General features: G+C 42.3%; 2 protein-coding genes across 2 annotated transcripts; both read left to right on the top strand.

Annotated features, from left to right (window-relative positions):
- The first annotated feature begins 409 nt into the window (after positions 1–409).
- nfkbie (nuclear factor of kappa light polypeptide gene enhancer in B-cells inhibitor, epsilon) lies at positions 410–8,145 on the top strand. Its single transcript, XM_079291352.1, has 6 exons — positions 410–1,066; positions 4,104–4,206; positions 5,078–5,288; positions 5,820–5,908; positions 6,585–6,833; positions 7,240–8,145. Exons 1-6 carry the CDS (start codon positions 747–749, stop codon positions 7,306–7,308), a joined length of 1,041 nt encoding a protein of 346 aa, XP_079147478.1. The 5' UTR covers positions 410–746; the 3' UTR covers positions 7,309–8,145.
- Positions 8,146–10,302: 2,157 nt separating this feature from the next.
- On the top strand, positions 10,303–16,249 carry slc35b2 (solute carrier family 35 member B2). The gene is made up of 4 exons (XM_079291344.1): positions 10,303–10,502; positions 12,439–12,626; positions 12,742–12,902; positions 13,870–16,249. The coding sequence occupies exons 1-4, from the start codon at positions 10,483–10,485 to the stop codon at positions 14,800–14,802; spliced, it is 1,302 nt and encodes a 433-aa protein (XP_079147470.1). The 5' UTR covers positions 10,303–10,482; the 3' UTR covers positions 14,803–16,249.
- The last annotated feature ends 4,521 nt before the right edge of the window (positions 16,250–20,770 follow it).

Here is a 20,770-nt window from a genome sequence, read left to right as displayed (position 1 = left end):
ATATTTTGGATTTGTACCTTATTGATATTTTATATTTGCAGTTTATTTGTACTCTTTCATATTTTATACTTCAACTGCTGTACAACAATTTCCCTTGAGATAAATAAAGTCAACGTATATTTTGCTCAATGATTATTTGTGATTTAAAGTAGAACATGTTTTACTTGTATAGTTTATTAAACGCAGAGCTAGACAAACTGAAGTTGTGGTATTTTTTTGAATACAGTCTTATTTTGAAAATCTCATCACTTCCGCTTTTACTTTGACAGTTGAATCTTGACGCTCTTCCAGTTCAAGTTATGTGTGGCGCGAGAGTGTATGCATGTGTACGTGTGCTCACGCGCACTGGGGATTCCCCCGCTTGACAAAAACAGCTTCGCCTTTCATTGCTCTGCCTGGAGCTCACGCTGTTACCGGATATCTCGACGACGGACGGCCGCTTCTCTAGTTTTAGCTTGATTTGAACCCTTTTCACGAAGTTTGGAATTACCATACCATAGTTTGAAACTTTATAAAACATCTATAATCGATTGGGGGTGAAGGCCTGTTGCTGTGAGGTAATGCATTGTCGGTTAGTGGCATGAAACGAAGCGGCTCATTCCTCTGGTTTTACAAAGGAGCGGTGGTTTCCTCAGGTGTCAGTAGGCTGTCCGCGGAGTCCGGTCACATCACGGAGAACACCCGATAGTAGCCTTTAAATCCTCGCGGAAGGAGGGAGGGGAAAGCCCAGCGACGCCACCACTACCATGGCGAGCGACGACTGTAGGAAAGATGACTTGCTGGAGGATAACCGCACGGACTCGGGCATTGACTCGTACCGCTCCATACTGAAGTCGGAGGAGCGCCGCGAGCCGAGCGCCGACTTCAGCGGGCCGAGGGACAAGTGTCCCGCCGGAGAGGAGCGCCTGGACTCAGCCTACAGCTCCTCGTCCATCACGGTGGAGAGTCTGTCGGAGATAGTAGGAGGCTGCACGCTCTCCAGCGCCCAGGAGGAGCGAGCACAGAGCTCTGAACTCACTGAACAGGAGGAGAACTTGCTCACAACTATCACTGAAGATGGAGACACGTATGTTTTTGTTCACTTTTCTCAATTTCTTATGCACGAGCACAGCTTTTCTGAGCGTGCTCAACGCCCCACTGTTGCACACTGTTTTTTTTATGTAATGTAGTCGTCTGCAGTAGTCTATCCCAAAATGACCAAAGTTGGAAAAAGATTTACCCCAGAATTCACCATGTCTCGTGAATGTATTTTAAATTTCTACTTCAGGTGCTTTATTTTAACACTAGTAGCACTTGTGGTTTGGGCTGCAACTAATTATTATTTAAATAATCGATTTTTCTGTTTAATCAATAAAATGTCAGAAAATACCAAAAAAGAAATACCCTCATAAGTTCCAAAAGTCCAAGAGGACGCTTTCAAATTGTTTGATCTGACTAACAGCCCAAAACACTTAGATATTAATTTTTGCAATTATCTAAAACAAAAAATCCTCACATTTGAGAAGCATTGCTGCTTTAAAATGACCCTAAATTATCAAAACTGTTGCTGGTTCATTTTATGTTGTTCCAGCTCTAATGGCTGCTAAAATATATATTTATATATTTTTTTTATTCCAGTGGAGATGATTTAAAATACCCATAAATGGAAGTCAATGGCATCTGTAAATGACATAGAGTTTGTAGGCCCAGTTCTTCGTGCGATACTGGTTCTGTAGGGGGATTTCAGAGCACTGTGATACTGCACTTTTTGTACTGAACTTTGTCCTTGTCATGAATGTGGACGGACTCCTGTGAGGCGTTTCTCAGTGAGAAAACAGAAGTGAAACAAAAAGGCCTGGACTTCCCCATGCAGCACAGACAAAGCACATGCTGTGAGGCGGCTTTTGATCCAAGAAACTTGTTTATCAGGACAGGACAGCGTGTGCATGATCCCACCATCTTTACTTCTGCCACACCACACATCTATGTCGGTTGGTGACCTGTCACAATGGCTCTTTGCCGCCATTCATTCCTCAGTGTGCGTCAATGAAACTGCTGCTTTTTTGCAGACAATCCAAACACCCTGACCTATCACACACAGCCTGATCGGCTCATGTCATCCCATGTTGCCAAGTCATCAGTCTTTTTGACGTGAAAGTGGGCCTGCTCACGACTCCTGCAGCCTCTTACTGTAATCCAGTGATTGACGTCGTCCTCGCTATTGTAGAAGTGTTGTTGTGTCTCTGACCTCTTTTCATTTCCGCTCGCTGGTTGTTGGGGCCACATGGTTTCATTCTCGCACCCTAACTATAGATACCTGGGAGGGGGGGAAAAGACACCTGAAACACACCACACTGTGCTGCTTACAATGAGAGAGAATCATGCAAACAGGACCTCCCCCCCCCCCCCCCCCCCCCCTGTGGGGTTTCTTTTTTCTGGTCTTATTCATTCAAGTCTTACTCAAACCAGGAAGTCCCTTTCACACAAAGAGGTTTGCTCACAGGGCTGAATAGTTGGTTGGCAGATCTATTATTCTGCAGACATTTAAAACAGGCAGTGGTGACTTTAAACAGATTATGGTACTTTCCTGTGTGAGACACGTTATCAGTACACGTATACCAACATTAAGATCATCAATTGATGGATTCATTTCTATTCAACACAGATATTTGAATCGGAAAACTGCTCAGTTTTCTCTCAGTTCAGCTTTTTCCAGTTTTTATGTGAAATTGGTCTAAAGTTACTTGTAGCCTACATGTTTTTGTTGTGTGTGTGTGTGTGTGTGTGTGTGTGTGTGTGTGTGTGTGTGTGTGTGTGTGTGTGTGTGTGTGTGTGTGTGTGTGTGTGTGTGTGTGTGTGTGTGTGTGTGTGTGTGTGTGTGTGTGTGTGTGTATTTAAAAATAAGTAAATGATATGTACTACACACACTGGTTCAGTTATATTTAGGGCTGCAACTAATGATCAATCCTGTTCTTCATTAATTGCTGAGCTGTTTAGTCTATAGAACACCAGATAATACTGAAGGTGGCCATAGTCCAATTCAATCAAAGTTCAAACCGTCCAAAACTCAAAGTTCTTCAGTTTGCTTTAATTTACAAAAGCAGAAAAGGCAAACATTTGTGAAATTAACACCAGCTAATTGAAAAAAAGATGCAAAATCTTGTCAATAATAAAAATAGTTGGTTGTGGTATACTTCCACCATTGCAAGAAATCTGTAAAATAATCTTTATTCTGAGGCTTTGGCTCCATATCACGCTCGTCTCATATCGTGACTTACCCTTTGATTCCAACCCCTGATATAATGTTTTGTGTCCCAATGAAATACATTTGAACACATTTTGAATGAAGTCGTTGACTTTATTCCACTTATATAATAAAACAAGGATCATAATCATCATTGCAGCAAGACTGATCAATAAGATAAAGAAAGAGCGCTCTCTGAACTGATAAACATTTCAACTCATTGCTGAGAGCGCAGTAACTGCAGAAACATAGATTTTACAGCACCCTGTCTGCTTGAATACAATAACATCCTCATGCTGCTGTGTGACTCGAAGTCCGTTTCAGCGTTTGCTATACAGCCCGACGTTTAAGGCGACTTGATGCTAAAATGGGATTTGAATCCGTTCTAATCGTTTTACAGATGCGGCTCTTTGTATTGTTCCAGTTTAGTCTAAATCAAGCACTAATGCTCGCTGCCATTTCCTGCTTTTTCAACACATTTGTTTGCTACAACTTTCCACTCAGTGTTTGAGGTTATATCGTGTCCTTGTTTTGTTTTTTCAACTAAAATCTACAAGGATGCACCTTCTAACGGGTGGTTTTAACATCTCTATGCTATTTAAAAAAGAAAATTCTTGTATTGCTCAATACCCCAACCGCTAAGTCTCGCCATTTAGCCCACTAGGTGTTACAGTTCGAGGTCGTCTCTTGAGATGAATACTGAGGAAAATTGTGAGGCAACATTTTCTGTGTCTTGTTGAAATGCACTGTTTTTTCTTTCCACTGTTACTACTGCTTTTGTGGGTGAAGATTGCTCAATGTACGACAGCTTAAGTTTGCTAGTTTCCTTGCAATTGTGATGGATAAAGATGTTTATATTTTCTGTGCTCCGCTCCCATAGAATCCTGCACTTAGCAATCATCCATGAAGACCGATTCATTGCTCAACAGTTGATACAGCTATTCCCCAAAGAAGTCCTGGACATCCAAAACAACTTGTACCAGGTAAGAGCAACACGACTCTTTCCGCTGCATAAGCACACAGCAGCTTCTTCTGGAATTTCTTTGGGATCCAGAGTGACTTCCTCACAGTCTTGTGCCTTGATTGTGGAAACAGTGGCATTATTTATATCTCCGTAGTTCCAGAGAGCTGTTGTTCCTCTTTATTTGCAGTCCGTCCTCTCTCTCAAGGACGTCACTGTGGGTGGTTCCACTTTTAACTCACAAGGGACTTTGAATGGAAACTCCCCTCCTCTACCTCCTGTAGAAATGGCACCACAGGGAGCTGTGGAGTTTATCCTGGTGTGGATGTGGGTGGAGAAAATTGTACCAGTCCTTCAAGATGTCAGACCAGACGGAGTCTTTGCTCGTGTAGAAACCAAAAATAAAGACTGAGCAGAACTGTCAAAAGGAAACATCTGAAGTTAAGACTCAGCACTTAATGCAGTGACTCAGTTAGCCATTTTGGTTGCCTAATTTCCTCTCGGTAGTCATTTTAAGACCTCACAAGATGAATTCTTCTTAACCCCGTCAGGTTTTTTAAAAAGAAAAGCCAATGATGATGCATAAAATAGGCAGAGTTAAAGGACAATAACTATAAAGAAACCTCTGCAACTCTCTGCTATTGACATTGTAGAATAAGGATTTGACATTTTTCGATAAAACTTTGTGGAAGAAATGTCAGAAAATCGTGAAAAGTGTCTTCAAATCCTTTATTTTGTCCAACTTCTTCTATCATCTATATCTTCAATCAATCATGTTATTGACTCAACATTCTGGCATGCATTGGTTTTGATAAATAAATGGTATTTAATTCAACCAGAGACCTGCAGTTTTGACAGCGTTGCTCATCCTTTTTGTCTGTTGTGATCCTCAGAGCCCTTTGCACCTGGCCACCTACCTGAACCTGACAGACGTGGTGAAGGGCCTGGTGGAGAAAGGGGCCAGTTTGGCGCTGCAGGACCAGGAGGGGAACACGGCGCTGCATGTGGCCTGCCAGCATGGGCAGACGGAGTGCGCCACCGAAATGACCAGAGAGATTTCCCACAGCAAGCTGGCACCGGTCCTCGAGACCCAGAACTGGAGAGGTGAGGAACAAGACGTAACTGCTGCAGCGCCTTAATCAGCCAATTATTTGTCCGTGGGTATCTGAATTTGAATTTCCCCGATTATGCAACTCGATTTTGTGTGTCCAAATATATCATAACCTTTTGGTGCGTTTAGACCGAGACTTGTCTTTAATGTTGTCAGAAATAATTAACTTTGTTGCCATTGTTAAACCAACATAGCATGGAAGGAAACAGCATCATTTAAATAAATCTGTCAAATTCGGTTTTGCTAACTCTCTCGCTTCAGCACTTCGGGGCAAATCAAATGTGGATGTGTGGTATTTTCTGGCCCCACAGCGTTGTTTATAAATAGCAACAGTTGCAAGGGTAGCACAGATGTGGTGTGTTTGCAAAGAACAATTTGTAGTTGATCTGCAGCATGTCTTCATGGTTTCAGTTTGATTTTTATTGTTTGGAAAAAAACTTACTTTTTACAAAACATATTTCTGTCTCTTATGACCTCAAAATGAACCCCATGTTCCATATTTGAAACAAGGTGTGTCCTTGCAGGTCTTGCCTGTCTTCACTTGGCTGCACTGAACAGGCAACATCAGATCATGAAGCTCCTGGGGAAAAAGGAAGCAGACTTGAATATCCAGGTTAGTCTGTGAAATGACTGAACTACATCACTAGACTGCTCCTGTTTCTATGTAATTTGGTGTGAAATTATCTTCTAAACCAGCTTCAGATTGTCCCAGTAAGCTTCTACCTGCAGCCAGCTGACCCTGACCTGCCACTTATAAGATTTAAGCTATGTGTCGTCTCTGTCAGCATATATATTGAAGAACAAAAAAAGTTTTTAAAAGTTTGTTCAATCAGTTTCTCCAGTAGTGTCCTTCACATGATGCAGCAGTGTTCCAGTATTTATAATCACACTGTGTTCCTGGCCTTATGTTGTGTTCTCGTCTATAAATCTGCTGCACCCGTGCAATGCTGATAGTGATATGAGCTGTGCTCAGGGCTTCCCGTTAATTCATGGAGACATAATTAGATTGGAGATATGATTCGGCTGGCCAGCCACTCTTAACTTTCTATTGATGGAAGGGAAGAGTCCCGAAACTACCACAGACATTCCTCTCAGTTTAAATCACCGGCCAAAGATATCGCTGTGCCTTACATTCGGCTTATTTATTTTATTGTAATAATTCTTAAATATGTCCATACTTTCAGAAAAATACAAAAAAAAAAAATGTATTGACTTACTTTCTGGTATTGTCCCATTTGTGTAACTCTGGAATTCCTCATTACTATTTTCTCCATCCACGCCTCTCGCAGGAAGGTACCAGCGGGAAAACAGCGCTTCATCTCGCCGCCGAGCTGCATGACATCACATCAGTGAAGCTGCTGCTCAGCAGGGGAGCCAATGTGGATGCCGCCATGTTTAACGGCTGCACGCCCCTGCACCTCGCAGTGGGGAGACAGGACGCCGCCATCGCCCACCTCCTCTGCCAGTCTGGCGCTGACACGATGCTGCGAAACATGGAGGACGAAACGGCGCTGGATCTGGCTGACGGCAATGATGACGTAAGCTATTGTGATTGACGGTTACAGGAATATAGTTGTCAGTCGTCTTTAAAGATTCAGGGATTCAGTAGAAGGAGATGATTTTGGGACTGAGCGCACTCGACGGGGTCGACAAGTCGATGGAATAAAACGTTGTTTTGGTCTTTTCATGGGATTTGGTGACGACAATAAAATGTGTAGAATAACACCAGCCCTATCCTTTTAAGTGTGCACTCTTCATAATGTATTGTGTGCTACTGTATATGGATAAGACTTCAACAGCATTTATTCTCATCTTTACTTCCATGACTTCAACTGCAATACTTGCATTCATACTGGGTGTCAGGTATTTAGGTTTTCCTGTCATTTGGTGCGGACTGCAACGGACTGGAAGTGAAATGTGACTTTTTGTGTCTTTGTCTTTCAGATTCTGGCTCTATTTCCTTTTGATGACATCCAGATCTCCGGGAGGTCGGTTGTCAGTGTGAAGTTTTGAGCTGGATCATCGGCTTAACAACAGTCTTCTGGAGCTTTACTGCGGCTGAAACTTTTTGATTTATAAAAAAAAGAAAGAAAAAAACAGCTGCATTTGGGTTGGACGTCTTCATTAAATAGTGCCTCTTTTTGTAGTACATTCTGATTTGTATTTATCCATTATCTAGACAAATATGTGCACATGTAAATCTTACTTCCCTCTGACAAAGAGAGTGATTCTGCTTAATTGAACACTGATTTAAAAAAGTCTGTGTTCCTGAGTCATTGGTTACATGTTTCTGCTTGTTTCCGCATGCGTCTGGAGGGGTTGAAACGAAAGCCACCTCAATGCGAGTGGCAAACTGTCTCTCTACATGTTCAATGTCCATCGAAAATCCTACCTCTTAATCACATTAACCTAGTTTTAATGGCTAGAAATTGAACATTGAAATTTCTTTGTGTCACAGTTTCTCAAACTTCATCAGTGCTACGATGCATTTAATTTCACTGCTTTTCATTGTTGCTATAGAAAGTCCTTTAGTGGAACAAAATTAATGTTCCATTTACTAAATGTAAAACGAACTGTGTGTCCCAAAGAGACGAAGACGAACTAATCACATCCTGCTATTTATTAGAAAGCTGGTTGCCCAAATAAAAATGTAATATATGACACAAAATGCAGCTTCATCCTTTTGATTTTTTTGCTACTTCATGTTGTGAAGCAGTTTTCTCTATTTATCTCATCTAGTCCTTAATCTGCAGTAGCTGTTCATTTACTTTGGTGTGTAATTACTCTGCCCTGTTTAGTTAATATAAGCAGTTTGTTTATTTTGTAATAAAATAGAAAAAAAAACTCACATTGCTCGCATGCTGTACTTTTTTCTGGGTAGAGGGAATTTTGGGGACATTTGAAGCTGTGTTTAGGAGCATCAGTATATTTGTGGTATCTGTACACACACCCAAACTCATTGTCCAACGTGTGCTCTGCAGTGGTAGCGGCAGGTTTATCAGAAACCTTCATAAAAGATATTTCAGAGGCGCAAACAAAGACCATATCCAGTAAATCACGAGAGTGATAGAGTACAGAGCGCACTTTATGACAAAGTTCTGTTCTTCGCTTCCTGTCAGCTGCTTTTGTTAGGTGTATCTTTTGTTGTCCTGTAAGTGGCTTCTTCCTCATGGCTCCTATAACACAATGACTGTGGAGCAGCGGGAAATTCCACTCAGCTGTAACTCTTTTATAAGCACATACCAACAGCATAGCAGGTTGAATAATAAGCTCATAATAGGTCCTAAGAAAAACCCAACGAATTACACTTAACTTTATCTGAGGCATTCATCTACCTCTCCTCTGGCCAGGTAAACGGTGGCAGATTCATGTGCAGAAACACAGGTTATTATGGTAACCGCTTCTACAGAGACAAACCTCTGTGGTAAACAGCGAGAACAGAGTTGTGAAACTGTACCTACTTCCCCATTGAGCCTATGGCCCGAAGCTACTTGTGCTATTAATACACTGTACTGTAGGTTATGCTGGTGTTGCCATGGGCTTTGTTAAAAACAAAGGTGGAGATGTTTGATATCATGAAGTAATACTGCATATTATCCTTATTTAAATGAGCAAGGTGTTTCTTTCAATATTGCATCATTAAAACTAATATCTGATGTCTGTGAGCATTAGTTACTCCAACACTGGTGGCATTAGTTGAGTCATTTCTGTTGCATTTCCCTATGTCATTACCAATAAAATCTTTTTTCTTCAGCAAAAATAAAACCTCAAAACATTTAACAATTTTTTTATTTTACATCAGCAGATCAAATGCTGCTTTTAGTAATGTTGGAAATAACAAAAAGAAGGTGAAATATATGTCAACAGTTAGTTGCGAAAATAAATAAATAAAGTAAAGTTGTAAATGTGTATAATATAGTGTTGCTTTAACATGCAGGCCTAGCTGACGCATAGTTCCAACAACTTCTGATAGGCTAAGTAATTCTGATCAAAAGGGCAAGACAAATGATATATGTATTACATAAAAGGAGTGGTGGGAGAAGATCCTTCACTTGAGGAAATAAAGTGGAAATATAATATAAAATTCACTCCATTACAAGTAAAACTCCTGCATTGGCCTGTTCCACAGCAGACATTGTGACATGTGATATGTTTACTTTGATGGAACAGAGTCATCATGAACAGTATCAGCTCTACCTGTGCTTTCACTGCTATGTCTGCTGTGAAAAAAAAACATTTAAATTGTTACTTATGTACATTATATTGGCAGCTGAGTAGCCAAAGTAATGATACTCATTATGCAGAATATTTTATTCTGCTGTATTCTTACGTGTATTGTGTCACTTATTATTTATCTTGCCTTAATGTGTGCATTTTAATGTTTTAAAGTTTATTTTAACTACTTAACTTATTGTTGGGTAGTTTCTGCCACAAACTAAACTACTTCAAAATGCACGGAGTGGACCTGTTGTGTTGGTCCTTCAGGCACAAAGCCAAAAAAGTTGCTATTTTTACTGCCAGTGTTCCTGGAGTTTGGAACTTTGCTTTGTTGTTTTACTTTATACTAGTTTCTTTATTTCCATTACTGCTTGAAAGCTTGTGACTTTCAGCTTGTGACTTTCAGCAACTGAGGAGCACAGGGAGGCAGCAGCGCCAGGTTAAACGCTGAGCCTTTGACTGAACCTAAACATACATAATGTTCCACCTTGTGTTTACCTGTCTTACCTATCTCCCTCTACCTAACGAGTATTTATTTCTCTGATTTGTAATGTGTTTGTGCTGTATTTCTTTTTTGATTCATTAATGCTTCATGTACAGCATGTTTACTTTGCCTTTGTGTATGAAATGTGCGCTACAGTTAAAACTATTTTGTCTTGCAGTTACTCCTCCACACCGGCAGGGGTCAGGGTCGCCGGGCGGGCGCCGTTCTCCCTCCTCCGGCGTTGAGCAGAGAGGAAGAGGCTTTTTCTTTTTTTCCTGCCCAAGTGAACCAACCGGAACCAACACATCGGCCATTGAGGAGGATAAGTTGAAGACAGCAGAGCTAAAGGCGGCTGGTCCGAAAGAAGAACATCCTTTATTTTCAATATCTCGTTACCAGCCGGGTTCGTGCGGCTTCATGCTCTGTCACAGCGGAGCCGTTTGATTCTGTCGCCGGGCTGTCGGGCCACAGAGAGTGGGGGGAAGATGCCATCTTTTTCATGGAGGTAACGCTGGAGATCAATAGTAACGTTAGCTAACTGGAAAATATGAGTTTTAGGTGTGGATATGCTCGGCTGACTGTTGACTTATATACTTGTCAGCGTGGCAATCACGTCGGTTAACTGTTCATTTCAGTTATGCGTTATTACTTTGACGATCAATGTGTTTTTGAAGTCTGCAAACAACCTGCTAGCTAAAAAAAATCTGTGACACGAATAGTAGCTGTCCTAAGTTAGCTTTATGTTCCTACTGCATGTGTTTAATATGATACTGTATTCCTTTGATGAGCGTTAATAGAAACGGTCTCCCAGAGAGTCCCATATCTTGATGGCCGTGAAACTAAAGTGGAGAGCACTTCTACCTCTCACTTAAATGGAGTCACCCTATTTGTTAACACTCATCAAAATATGATAATGGGATTAAAACACTGCAGTGGCAATACGGCTGAAAGTACTGTACAAGCAAGATAATCTGATGAGTCCCATCATTTGTTGCAACACTGGTTTGGCTTGTTTCCCTTCCCACTGATGTGTTTGCTATGAATAGATTTATTGATCCACACCCATCAGCAGCTATGTATATTATAACATATAGATATGTGGGACTGGTAAACGAGGGGATGCTGTTGTCATATTATCAGCTGTCACAAAGCGTTACTGTTGCAAGACACAAGCACTCCCACTCCTCAGGTACATTTTTGGCAGCTGTCTCTGTGTGCGTTTGGTGTGACAGCCTGTGGGTTGGCAGTGCAGTGCATTCCTCCATGTAATAAGTTGCTTGTTCAGGGCCCAGGTCTCTCTGCAGTGGACCGCTGGCCGGCCGGGTCCCACACAAAGAGGCTCTGTTTGAGCCGGGCTCACAGGCCCCCCTGGGAGGAGGCCCCGCCTCACTTTGAATACCGATACACAGTCAGTGCCACGACAGCAAGGAGCACACCTTTTTCATAGAGAACTGGGGTTTTATCATGTGGGTGTGGGTAATGATGAAGCCAATCTAATATTTCCCAGCTAATTCAACAGGTTGTGGTTGTTTTTACGCGATGGCCTGCCTTCACATACGGTCATGAAGAAAGGATAGTGATGGTGGTATTACAGACTTTGCTGGAGAACGCCAAGCCCCCGGGAATGGGGTTTGAGAACGGTTACTGCTGGTTATGTTGCAGATTCAGATTTGACTCGCAAAATACAACAAATAATAGTAGTATGCATTATTAATCATAAAACTGTCCAGCATCATAGAAATGAAATATCCACGTTGAACAGACATTATGTATATTTAGGTACATTGTGCACTTGATGTAAAAATGTAAATGCAGTTTTATTGTTGAGTATTAATAGTTTTACTGTAATAATTTTACTTGAATAAGAAAGTTTTGAGTACTGTTATTAAAGGCTGTCTTACGATGTCACTTTATTAAGTTTTAATATTTTAATAATGCTAGAAGGTAACCGTTTAGATTCCCAATATGTGGCCAGTTTATCCAAATAATGCCTGTTTGGAAGTTTGCTGTAATTTTTTTTGGAAATGTGAGAGCCGCTACGTCCCGGTCGGCATACTTCAATGAACCTATGGTGACAATTGTCTGCTGGTAAAATCATACTTAGTCTTTCTGAGGAAGAACTGCTAGACACACACACACACACACACACATACATACACACTTTGCTTTATAGTTAGATTGTAAAATGTCTTTCTTAGAGCAGCACCTTCAGGTTTGTCTGCTTCAAGACCTCCGTTTTGAAGCAATTCAGATGAGATTAAGAAAGTCGTAAACAGACATAAAAAGTACAATCCTTACCACTTGATATTCATCACGAGCATTGATATGATGGGTAGTAATGTATTGATCATCTTAACTGTATTTTACGGAGAGAATAAGTCTGAGTTAGTGATTCTCTGTGTACGATGTGATCTGATATACCTTATTGTTTCACCCTGCAGGGTTTGCCCTGCATTCGTGCTGCTTCTCATCCCTTCCCTCGTGGCTGCTGAGGAGTCGTCACTACTGGACGGCTGGCACGATGTTTGGATCTTGCGCTTCCTTGTCAACGTTCTGGGATACTCCACCATCATCATCCCCGGCTACTTCCTCATAAGCTACTTCAAGCGCACCAATTACTTAGAAACAGGTTTGGGCGTGTGATACAGACGTCTAATTTGGCGATGCATTCCAGTTAAAGAACACAAACTTGTTCCTTCATAACCACCTCGATGTCAATAATTTTTTGGAATGTTGTCTTTCAGGTAATGGGTTTTGTTTCCCTCTCATAAAGACCTGTGTGTTTGGCAGTGAGGCCAAAACAGGTCTGTTGGATGACGTGTCACTTGCAACCAGGAACGAGGGTGAATCTGGCTCGTCGGTCAGACAGGTCATCAAATTAATCTTCTGTGCTGCCGGACTTCAGGTGGGGATCCTTCAACCGCTGCATGTGGTGTTATCCCATTAATCCCATGCACTGTTTTACTCTGTTTGTGCAGCTGTGGGAGAGTTGTTTCATTTTACGGTTTGCTCTGCTCTCAGCTTGACTCGCTATTTTAAAAGATGCTTAGTTTGTATAAAGGGAGGTGCTGGGACACTGGTGCAGGACCGTAACTTCGCCATCTACCAAACGGAGCGCTACGTCAAAGCATGGGCCCCATCTTAAAGTTGCACTTATCAATATTTGTATATTAACAAAGGACCAAATGACCGCATCTAATGTGACGGGGTTCACTTGCTGAGACAAACCCACGAAGAGTTATCACCCAACTCTGCAGGCGCCCTCAGCTCTACAGAGCATTTTGGTGTACATAAAGTTAAGCCGTGAACTTCATGGATCAATAAGGAGCCAAACAAATCCACACTCCTTATGTGCAAAAGGCACTGTAAAGTTCTGCCATTAAAGGATTTTTATTCGCCATTCAGAGAAAAGAAACTGCATCAAAAAACTATTTTTGATGTAAAGATAGAGTGGATCAATGTCTACATGAGCAGAGAATGACATTACTCTCCCTCTGCGTGTCGTAATCGGAGCCTCTTTGTGCTTTGTTTACATAGCCAGACAGGCCCCCGCGTGCCTTTTGCTTCATGTTTGTGCACGTGAGCGTGCCCCCTCTGGTTAGCTCACAGTCGCCGTTTAGTTTAGTGCCAACACTCCGGTTTTCTCTCAGGTAAACGCTGTTATCTCCGTCAGCACTCTTGCTTTAGTTAGCGCTGCTAACCGCTAGCCATGTTGAGGCAGTAGTCATGCCCTCTCAATTGTTTAGCACCTTTTACGTTTTAAGTTCACCAAATCAAATGGATATATTTTAAAGCAAGAATCAACTTCAATGCTCAACGTTTCCCGTACACGCACACTCTTGAAACGCTTACGTCAGTTTTCTTATTCTTAGGGATCATACCTGACATGGGGAGTCCTGCAAGAGAGGGTGATGACGCGTTCCTACGGAGCCACGACTCCAGAAGACGAGGGCGAGAAATTCAAGGACTCTCAGTTCTTGGTCTTCATGAACCGTATCCTGGCCCTGACCGTGTCGGGCCTGTGGTGCCTCCTGTTCAAGCAGCCTCGCCACGGAGCACCCATGTACAAGTACTCCTTCGCCTCGCTCTCCAACATCATGAGCAGCTGGTGCCAGTACGAGGCCCTCAAGTACATCAGCTTCCCCACTCAAGTCCTGGCCAAGGCCTCCAAGGTCATCCCCGTCATGCTCATGAGTAAGCTCGTCTCCCACAAGAGCTACGAGTACTGGGAGTACTTCACCGCCGTGCTGATCTCAATGGGCGTCAGCATGTTCCTGCTGTCCAGCACGCCCAGCAAGCACCTGTCCACCGTCACCACCTTCAGCGGGGTCGTCATCCTCATCGGCTACATCGTCTTCGACAGCTTCACCTCCAACTGGCAGGACAACCTGTTCAAGTACAAAATGTCGGCGGTGCAGATGATGTTCGGGGTGAACCTGTTCTCCTGCCTCTTCACCGTCGGCTCGCTGCTTGAGCAGGGGGCGTTTTTCGACTCTGTGGCTTTCATGACGCGCCACTCCGAGTTCGCCTTTCACGCCGTGTTGCTGTCCGTGTGCTCGGCGTGCGGCCAGCTCTTCATCTTCTACACCATCAACCAGTTTGGTGCCGCAGTCTTCACCATCATTATGACCCTGCGGCAAGCTATCGCCATCCTCCTCTCGTGTTTCCTGTACGGTCACGCCGTTACCATAGTGGGTGGATTTGGCGTCGCGGTAGTTTTCTTGGCACTTTTCTTACGGGTGTACGCACGTAGTCGCATGAAGTTGGGTCGGCGGTCAACACTGCCGCCCCCGCAGAAGGTGTAGCGCGCTGAAGTCGCGCCAAACTGGGAACTGAGACCACGTTTTCTGTGGAGCTCTTTGTCTATTGTGTGTGTATCGGGTTGGTTTGTTTGTTTTTTACTGTTCTTTTCCATTCGTTTTTTTTATTTTTCTTAGCAATGGTACAGAAAGGGATTTTTGAAGTTTTGACACTTACACCAAGATGCCCCCAAGGGGTCCATGTGATTTGTCGCCTCAGCAGTCACAGAAGTTTTTGAGTGCCTGTAAGATTGTCTTATACACGAGTCCCAGACCATAGACGTTGCAAACTGCCTCTTCACCAATTTCACACTTAAAACAGTCGAATATTTTTTCCTAAACAAACCGTACGTGGCTTGTGCAGCCAAAATTCAAAAATTCTGAAAAAATGTTGATGTTCGGCTAAGCCTTCATTTTCAAACATGAATGACTCAAAGGGACTAGTGTGTTGGATTTAGGGGGATCTACTGCCAGAAATGGAGCATGATATTCAATATTATGTTTCCAATATGTGTAAAAGAATCGTTGTTTTTCCCGTTGGCTTACAATGAGCCATTCATATCAACATAGGGAGCGGGTCCTCATTCACAGAGCCCGCCGTGTGTTTCTACCGTAGCCAAGAACGTACCAAACACTGGCTCTGGAGACGGCCTTTCGTGGCAGCTTGAATTATAACTTCACTAGATTACACTAAACCCTGCACACGGGTCCTTTTTTAAACTTTATCCCAAGTATTTAAACAAGAGTTCAGTAACGCTGAAACTTTCTACTTGTTGAGTTACAACAGCCAGACGCTTCTCTCAGTCCTCCGTGTTGGAGAGCAGGGGTCTTTATGTGGGATTTATACCTTGTAAAGCTGTAAACATAGCCTGAAAACACACATTACTGTTTAAGTTGAGCTATAGAGCTATATTAACATGTTACAGAGGCCACCGTCTGTAATAGAGGGTGGTAAACCAACAGTTTGTGTAATAAAGAGCGCACTTCTTATGAATTGTATCATTTTACCCCGACATCAGTGAACCAAATGCCGCTTGTGGGTACTTTTTGCACGGTGTTATTTTATGGAAAACCTTTTTTGTTGTTGTCCTGTCAACACAGATTCTACTTAATATTTTAACTTTGGGCTAAAAAGTCTTGTAAATATATCTCTTAGTCATTGTTTATTTCCAACTTGTCTGTCGTGTACTTTTGTAAAAGGACTGCTTCGTGGGTTTTCACCGTCACATGTGAATGTTTGGAAGAACACTGAGTGGATGATGATGATGATGATGAGGATGATTATGAAGATGATTATGAAGATGAGGATCATTGCCGTCATAAGGAGGTGAAGATGATGTTGGCCCATGGGGAGTTTGCGGAACAGAATGCATACAAGGGAAGTGCAATTTTACTGGTACCTTGTTTTTATCATTCTATTTCCTCTGGTAACTGAATTAATAATAAAACATATTAAATTAACTTAAAACTATGAAGTTGAAGAGGTGTGATTTTACTGTTTCGCAGTGCTCGTGCTACAGGATTTGCCTCATGGCCGGTGCTGTGTGCTTTGCAGGTAACACAATGAACATTTGTCATGTAGCACCATTCACACACAAACTGCACCTAAACGTGCTTTAGGTTTACGTATAATGAATGTCCACAAAATAAATGAACGAGCAGACAGTTTTAACAATTTAACTTTAAAATACATCCACGTTGAAGCGAGTAAAATACCAGTTTAAAAATGATTTCAAAGATTTTGCAGAAGTATATATGATTTGAAAAAAACAAAACAAGAGTAAAAGTCTTCATCCATGCTAGTAGCATAGTAGCTAGTAGCTCTGACTGTAACAAATGTCAACAAAACCGAAAACTGTTGGGACAGGTAAACCAAAGCAGTGGACGAATTGAACATTCTACCTGATGGTCACCCGACATGAAAAGTCCCGGGATCACTGGTCAGTCATTGGGATTTCAATATGTACAAAATGTTATGGCAGGTCTGAAAGACTGATGATGCTAATGTGCAAAGCTAATGTGGCTAAACATGGCGGCACAGTAGAAGTAACACATTTTAGCTGTAATTGTTGAACTGACTTGTGGAGTTCGGTGCATTGCAGCAGTCGAGCCTACTTGTAGTAAAAGCATGCACAAACGTCTTTGCACGTCTGCTCTGCTTGGCAATATTAAGGATGTTCTAGTTATGTTCCTTAAATTAGTCGATCATAAATACCCTGATGTCTTGCCCGAGGTGTCATGTGCTGAGAAGGTGTCGTACATTCTATGCACAGTTTATTTCTTTGCTTTGTTTTTGGCCAAATAACTAGAATCTCAGTTGGAGGAGTAGAGGGGGGGCTCCGGTCTATGAGATAAACATCTATATAGCGTTGGGTGTCATCTGCAAATGGGTTGACGTCAATGTAGGTTTTCCTCTCTGCCATCTCTCAACATGTATTCCTCTTTCTCTCGAGTCTTATCAAGAAAAAAAACAGCATGTTATTTTCGAAACAAACTTGTCCGAGCGTCTCTTTGCATTCTACACTAATTCATAAACCAGACCACTTTTATGATTCACTGAACATCAAACTGAAGACAGTATTTGACTGTGTAGAGCGAGAAAACATTTCCCCTTTAGTTTATCAATCTCGCAGCTACTCAATGGGGGAATTTCCCTGCACCTCTCATTTCTCAACCCCATCTGGTTTGGAGTTGTGTGCGTCACAATGTCAGCGTCTCCAGTCCTCTTTTTCAATAACGCAAATGAAAAACGAGATGCGGGGGGGGGGGGGGAGGACACAGGCACGGAGACCTCTGGTTTCAGCCCTCCAAAAACAGTCACTCTGGGCTCTCGATCTGACTGAAGGGATGAGTGTTTTTATTGTAACTTTTATTAGCCGGTGTTGGTATTTGACTGGTTTAGCCCGGCATGACTCGGGAGCTCCCAAAAACAATCTTTGTATTCTGTTCATACCTCATAGAGCAGGTGGACGTGGTTGGTTGGTACACGTATTAGCTTTCTTGCTGAGAGACAGATGGGAAAAGTTATAACAGGTAGGCCACATGTTTGGGCACTAAATATGAGCCTACTACTAGCTAACGTAGCTTAGCACAAAGACTGGAGACAGGGGAAACAGTAAGCCTTGTTCAGTCCAAAGTTCACCAATTCCACTCGGGGTTTCTGGGGGTTATGTGCCAGACTACCTGGCCAGTTGATTCCCCCCTGTGTTAAGTCTTTGTGCTAAGCTAAGTTAGCCGGCTGCTAATGGTAGCTTCAGGGCACAGTCACACATGCACAAATGCAGCCAAGTGGGGTCAACCACACACACCGCTATGGTCGAGGCTGGGACTTCGCCGGTCAAACTTTCGATGATGTGAATGTTTTATTCGTCCCCTTTGCTCGCATGCGATGGAAGTTAACTGGAGGCAAGTACCTGCATTAAGGCCTGGCCACAAATGCGCAAAACCAACATTGGCAGGTTGACCAAACTTGGCACAAGTATGTGTGACTGACCCAAATCATGATCTTCTCCTTTTAAATTGGTTTTGGGGATCTAAAGAAGCAGCGTTGGGACCACAAGGCTGCCCGTCTAACCTTTAAGCCACCACAGCTCACTCCTTTACTCTACATGTGGAACACAGACTCCGTTACATCTAGTCATAAAGGTTGTCGTTTCCGTGGGTTGCTGCATGTTATACTTCATTACAAAATGTTTTTTAATTCTCTTCATCTTGCTTCCCTCCTACTTCATGTGGGTGTTAATCCTGTTCCTTTACAGTGCTGTTAAATATGAGAAGTAACACTATGCCTCATGTGCGCAACAAAGTTGTTTCAGATCATGAGTAGTAATTATGTTTTTTTGTTCCTGATACCTTGCATTGTAAATGTCATGGAAACTTATTTCCGCCTCGTATGCACACAGGCCTGGTGCGCTTGCAGTACACATTGCAATACCACGCTTCATCTTATCTCATGGTATCTGCAGATCTTCAGTGGTATAAAAACCCGCAACCTCAGTTATTATCCCGGTGGCAGTAACACACTGAGATTATAGACATAGAGACATGTCTGTGTGACTGAACAATATGCAGTCTTCCAGCTGACACATTTAAAGCAGCTTTCTTGGCATTTCACAGAACAAGACAATACAGAGAGAAGAGATGACAGAATACAAAGGTCATAAGAACTGTGACACTGCAAGCAAATGTGACACACCTGAACCACCAGGAACCTCCCCCTTAACTAACGCACTCAGCATTTGTGGGTTGAGAACAGCTTTACACACAGGAGTCAAATGTTTCCACAGGAAGTCCTTTGTTGAAACAAAAGCAGGTCCGACCAAATTCACCTTTCACATTCATGAGGGAAACCTGCACTGACTCGTGATGAACTCAACCAGGATGTTTCCACCGGCTGAACCAGATGGAGAGCTCACTACAGACCCGGAGCAGCTCTTTCAAGTCACCAGACATCAGCATCAACATTGCTACATAACTACAAATATTATACAAGTATCATTCTTAAAAGACATCTTTTTCTGGCCATTTTTCAGTACATTTCTTGTCAACTTTGTTTTTTAAGGTCAAGAATGAACTTAGAAAGTCTATGTAGAATAGTAGTGAGACGTATCTGGAGATACAATGTTAACACACGCACACAATAATAAAACATTCATTTTTACAGCTAACTGAGCTACTGGTGCACACACTGCTGAGTACATCGCCGCCACTAAGTGCCGCTGCTACGCGGGCAGACAGCTTGGTGATTTAAATGTTGTTTTGGAAAGATTCTATGAAATGTCTTACGTCGCTGCTTGCTTTTGAGTTTGAATGAAGGTGTGTTTTTAAGTGTGGTTTGTATTCAGTTAATCACACGATACAGCAGTAGTCATTGCAAACACACCTGGCGGAGATCTGCACTCGACTGAGGGTCATTATGTGGTGAGTACTCACACATCATTTGTCAAATCCTCTAACATTATGCAAATGATTTGCAGATGCAGCAAATTAAGGAGGCGGTCAAGTTAAGAAGGCGTTACAAAGAAAAACCAAAAACGTTTTCAGCATGTTTCTGAATGACACGGCTGAAGTTCCCACTATCACTTTGACTAGAGCGAGTGTGAGCTGTGTGCTCAGGAGGGACACACACCCACACGTCACCGTTTCTACTGATGAGCAGAAAGGATGCTGCTGCCGCCCCCTCAAACTTGTGTGAAACACGACTTCCAGGAAAACTACTAATTTCACATTTCCCCCAGAGTTCAAGTGATGCCTCACACTTTCAGGAAACTCACGCATGGCAGTATTTTACAATGCGTGACATATTGCTCATTGCTTTACCCACATGTTGCTGGCATCATGTCATTGTTTTGCATTGTGGTTGAAACAGATTTTTGAATGAACGGACATCTGATAACTATCTGTCGCCATAGAAACACATACAAAAATGTTTGTGTGCGACATTCTACAACATGTTTACATGACACCAAATTTCTGATGTCAAACATAATTTAACCTTATTTCAGTTCAAGCTGCCCATCAAGCCAATGGGGACACAATGCAGTTTAAAGCATGGTTAACCTTTGGGTAAGAGGTTTTAAAGAAGATTTACAGACGTTAGGTCAGGGTTAGAGACTATGGTCATGTCAGACTTCACTTAACCACCGCAGGACCTACTGGTTGGCACCAGACTTAAATGATCAATTAAGGGTATTTTGAGGAGCTTTTCCCACCCAGCTAAGAATATATTTTAGTCCTTTGAGGCATATTGTCACATAAACCGAAGACTTTCAGGTGTGACCATGGACGTGTTGCATTTGATAATTTTAAACCGTAGTTAGTTTGTCGTTAGTTTGTCGACTACACTTTGCATCGCATACCAGCTGTACAGAGTATTTACTAAAACCCTAGTCTGTAGCTGGCCAATACATAACTTTTCTAGTGTTTATATAATCTAGTTGAAATTAAGACTTACCCCAAAACTGTAAATTCTATA

The sequence above is a fragment of the Melanostigma gelatinosum genome (assembly GCF_949748355.1).
Source record: "Melanostigma gelatinosum genome assembly, chromosome: 19".
Classification (NCBI taxonomy): domain Eukaryota; kingdom Metazoa; phylum Chordata; class Actinopteri; order Perciformes; family Zoarcidae; genus Melanostigma; species Melanostigma gelatinosum.
The sequence above is the reverse complement of the archived record's forward strand: the minus strand, read 5'-3'. Positions and strand labels throughout refer to the sequence as shown.

What these genes read in the sequence shown, in the direction of transcription:
- nfkbie (XM_079291352.1), top strand. Translation starts at nt 747, where the DNA reads ATGGCGAGCGACGACTGTAGGAAAGATGACTTGCTGGAGGATAACCGC. An exon ending in ATCACTGAAGATGGAGACAC is followed by an intron (nt 1,067 to 4,103) that starts GTATGTTTTTGT and finishes CCGCTCCCATAG; the next exon opens with AATCCTGCACTTAGCAATCA. An exon ending in TGGCTGACGGCAATGATGAC is followed by an intron (nt 6,834 to 7,239) that starts GTAAGCTATTGT and finishes TTTGTCTTTCAG; the next exon opens with ATTCTGGCTCTATTTCCTTT.
- slc35b2 (XM_079291344.1), top strand. Translation starts at nt 10,483, where the DNA reads ATGCCATCTTTTTCATGGAG. An exon ending in CACCAATTACTTAGAAACAG is followed by an intron (nt 12,627 to 12,741) that starts GTTTGGGCGTGT and finishes GTTGTCTTTCAG; the next exon opens with GTAATGGGTTTTGTTTCCCT. An exon ending in TCTGTGCTGCCGGACTTCAG is followed by an intron (nt 12,903 to 13,869) that starts GTGGGGATCCTT and finishes TCTTATTCTTAG; the next exon opens with GGATCATACCTGACATGGGG.